We start from the raw sequence: 3,069 nt of genomic DNA, 5'->3' as shown, positions 1-3,069 counted from the left end.
ATAACGTGGGCAACCAGAATCAGTTAGAGGAAAGAACAGGAGATGAAGGTGATAAAAGTCCTGTCACTTCAGCGTTTAAGTTGAATGAAACAAGCCATAGATCTAAAATCAGCAATGGTGCAACAGTGTGTGCAGATAATGTGACTAGTTTATCAAGCCTTGAGAACGGCAGAACCATTAATGAGTCGGCRCTGACTGATTGTAATGATGAAGTCAGCAAAGAAAAAAATGTTTCTAACATCATAGATGAGGACAAACCTCACTTGCCTTCTCAGGTTACTCCAGAAAGGAATGATAGTACTAACATTATAATTGACAAAGTAAATGGTCAGCAACACCTGAAGCCTCCATCTGTAGCGTTTTCAGGTAGCAGTAGTGCTGGAGCCTCTTCTACAGGAAAAAGCACACAAAATACACTAAGCCAAGAAGTGTTTAGTTTTCACAACTATTCCAAGGAGACATTCAGCGCCTCACCTAGCATTAACCAGAACTCAGACAGTGATTCGTATTACTCAGGATACAAAGAAACCACTGGTGAACCATCCCAGTTTAGTCTGACACTGGAAGAGTCTCCAGTACACTTGGCAGAAAGCTCATGTGGTGAAGTTGAGGTTGATGAGTGCATAACGAGCATTGACCAGTTTTCGACTGAGGAAAATCCAGATTCAATACTTCAAAATTTCAATATCATCAAAGTTGAGGAGGATAGCATTCCCATTTCATCACAGCTGCCAGAAACAAAAAGTAACTCGACTTCCGTTGGAAATTTGATGAAAGAGCATTCAACTGTTACTCAGCTGAACAAAGAAAGACCAGCACCTTCAAGCGCAAGCACTGATTCTTTAAAACAAACAACAAATACTCCGCTATTTTTTCATTTGCCTGAAGGTAAGCAGCCAGTCATCCTGAAGGCTGCTGAGAAGAAATTTGCCATGCCAGTGCAAGTCAAGGCTGCACCAGGTTTCAAACTCATAACCACCTCTTCAGATCCTCGCATTAATTTGTCGTACCTGAAACGGGGGGTTGACAAATCTAGTAAAACCCCTGGCGTAACTCTTTCCCCAAACACCAAAATTATTAGTATACCGTCCGCAAAGCCACTGTCCGCAGGAAACAGGACAACTGTGTTTTCTGCTGCTCAGCCAGGCGTTAGCGCCACCCCAAGTCATTACTTGATCAACAGTCAAGGCTTCACTGGACCTGTGATCCTTTCGAGCGCTCTGCAAAGTGCGTCAGCAGACAAAACAGCAAAAACACAACCCACGTGTTACTTGGTCCAAAGGTCTGTCCCGCTTGTTCAGAAACCCAGCATACCTGGTGTCAAACTGGGAAGCACTCAGCTCTCAGTGAAATCACAGCCAGTTCTGGCTGTGCCTGTTAACTCTGCAGGCAAATCCAACATCCCACAAGCCTTTTTGCTTCGATACATTTCTCCACCCAAATCAGAGTTATTTTTAAACAATCAAGAAGCAAAAACTGGAACTTTGCATAGTCAAACTAATGAAAGCTCTGGAAATAAAGTCATATTGAAGATCGTCACCCCCAGTGGTGGTCTTCTTTCAAGTGGAGCTTCACCCACARCCAACCAGCCTTTGTTCTTTACCACAAGTCCTCAAAAACAGTGTTTCCTGGTGTCACAAAAGAAAACAAATGCAACTGCTTCCAGTGGACTAAAGAATTTGATCAGTACACAAAATGATCCACAGACAAACGCCAAGAAATCTGATGTTTCTCTATTTTATGGAAAGCTACAACCATGTGAAGCAGAGAGACTTGTCCTAGCCCCAAGGCCAGTACGACCTCCAAGCCAGAGGAAAAGACGCAGAAAAGCATTGCTAGATGATYTTTCACCAACAGTTCATAAGGCACAAAGACTTTCAGGAAAGATTCCGACTGAAAAAGAGGTTGTGTTGTGGAAACCTGTTGCCAAGGCGGTGGAGAGGACACTGAGGCTGGCACCGTTCAGCTCAGGACAGCAGATCAAATGCCCTCGTCGATACCAGCCCGTTGTGGTGCTCAATCATCCTGATGCTGACATTCCTGAAGTGGCCAATATCATGAAGGCCGTCAACAAGTACAAAGGTGCTGTCTCAAAGGTCTCTCTTAGCCAAAAAACAGTCCAAGCACTCTCTGACTTTACCCATCTGGAAGTGAATTCCTCCACCAGGAGTGCATCATCTAATGACGACGATATAAGACCCAGAGCTCTTCAGAGTTCAGTCCAAGAGCGGTTCCTCCTGAAAATGAAACTGAGGAAAAAAAGCAAAAAGAAGTATAAGATAGTTAAAACTTCATCAGCTTGCGGGCGAGGCTCAGTGGTGTTTGACTGCTGGTTCTGTGGGCGACTTTTTAATAACCAAGAAGATTGGATTGGCCATGGCCAAAGGCATCTTATGGAGGCAACAAGAGACTGGAATAAACTGTTATGAAACTTTTTCACACCTTTCATACTCTGTTGGTTTAACTGTAACATTTCAAGATGTGTAGATTTTTAAATAACACTACATTATGTTTGCTTAGTGTTTCTGTAAATACATTTTAAGTAAATCATGGTTTGTTCTAAATGTCACAAATAGAGATAAATGATGTAGTGCAGGCTTGTTTTATGTCCTGCCAGCACATGCAAAACTGATCTGTGAAAATGGTACACTGTAAGTATGGGCTGGGGTTGGGAGCACTGGACAAATGAAAGGGAGCATTATCATTTGAGCTTGTATACAGAGTTGGATCAAATTACTCAGGTAATTTCATTGTAATTGTTTTATATTTTTAAAAAATCTATACTTTTACTGGAAGGATTTTTTAATTTTTTGTCTGACCAGAAACTATAAAAGTCGAAATAAAGTCTATTGTTTTACACTTGTAATCTAAAAATCCTTTGACCCAATTATCTTTTAATGCATTGATTATATTTAAGGTGACATGATGTTTTACTGCAGGCAAGATTAGCTGATAGTTGTCGACATGTTTCACAATAATTTATCTTGCCTGCAAAAAGGTCTTCTACCAAACTGAGTGTGTTGGTGTAGGTTCTCAGTCCAAAGTTGTCAAGTAAAAGACAAAAGTATT

The 3,069-nt window shown here is 41.4% G+C and overlaps 1 protein-coding gene across 1 annotated transcript; it reads left to right on the top strand.

Annotated features, from left to right (window-relative positions):
• Positions 1-1,467: 1,467 nt before the first annotated feature.
• Positions 1,468-2,859, top strand: LOC106533032 (zinc finger protein 518A; the record flags this gene model as incomplete). The annotated part of the gene is given in 1 exon segment (XM_014029234.1): positions 1,468-2,859. A coding segment is annotated over 1 exon segment (962 nt), but the record flags the coding sequence as incomplete, so codon positions are not given.
• Between the last annotated feature and the right edge of the window lie 210 nt (positions 2,860-3,069).

The sequence above is a fragment of the Austrofundulus limnaeus genome, unplaced genomic scaffold, assembly GCF_001266775.1.
Source record: "Austrofundulus limnaeus strain Quisiro unplaced genomic scaffold, Austrofundulus_limnaeus-1.0 Scaffold872, whole genome shotgun sequence".
Lineage (NCBI taxonomy): Eukaryota > Metazoa > Chordata > Actinopteri > Cyprinodontiformes > Rivulidae > Austrofundulus > Austrofundulus limnaeus.
The sequence above is the reverse complement of the archived record's forward strand: the minus strand, read 5'-3'. Positions and strand labels throughout refer to the sequence as shown.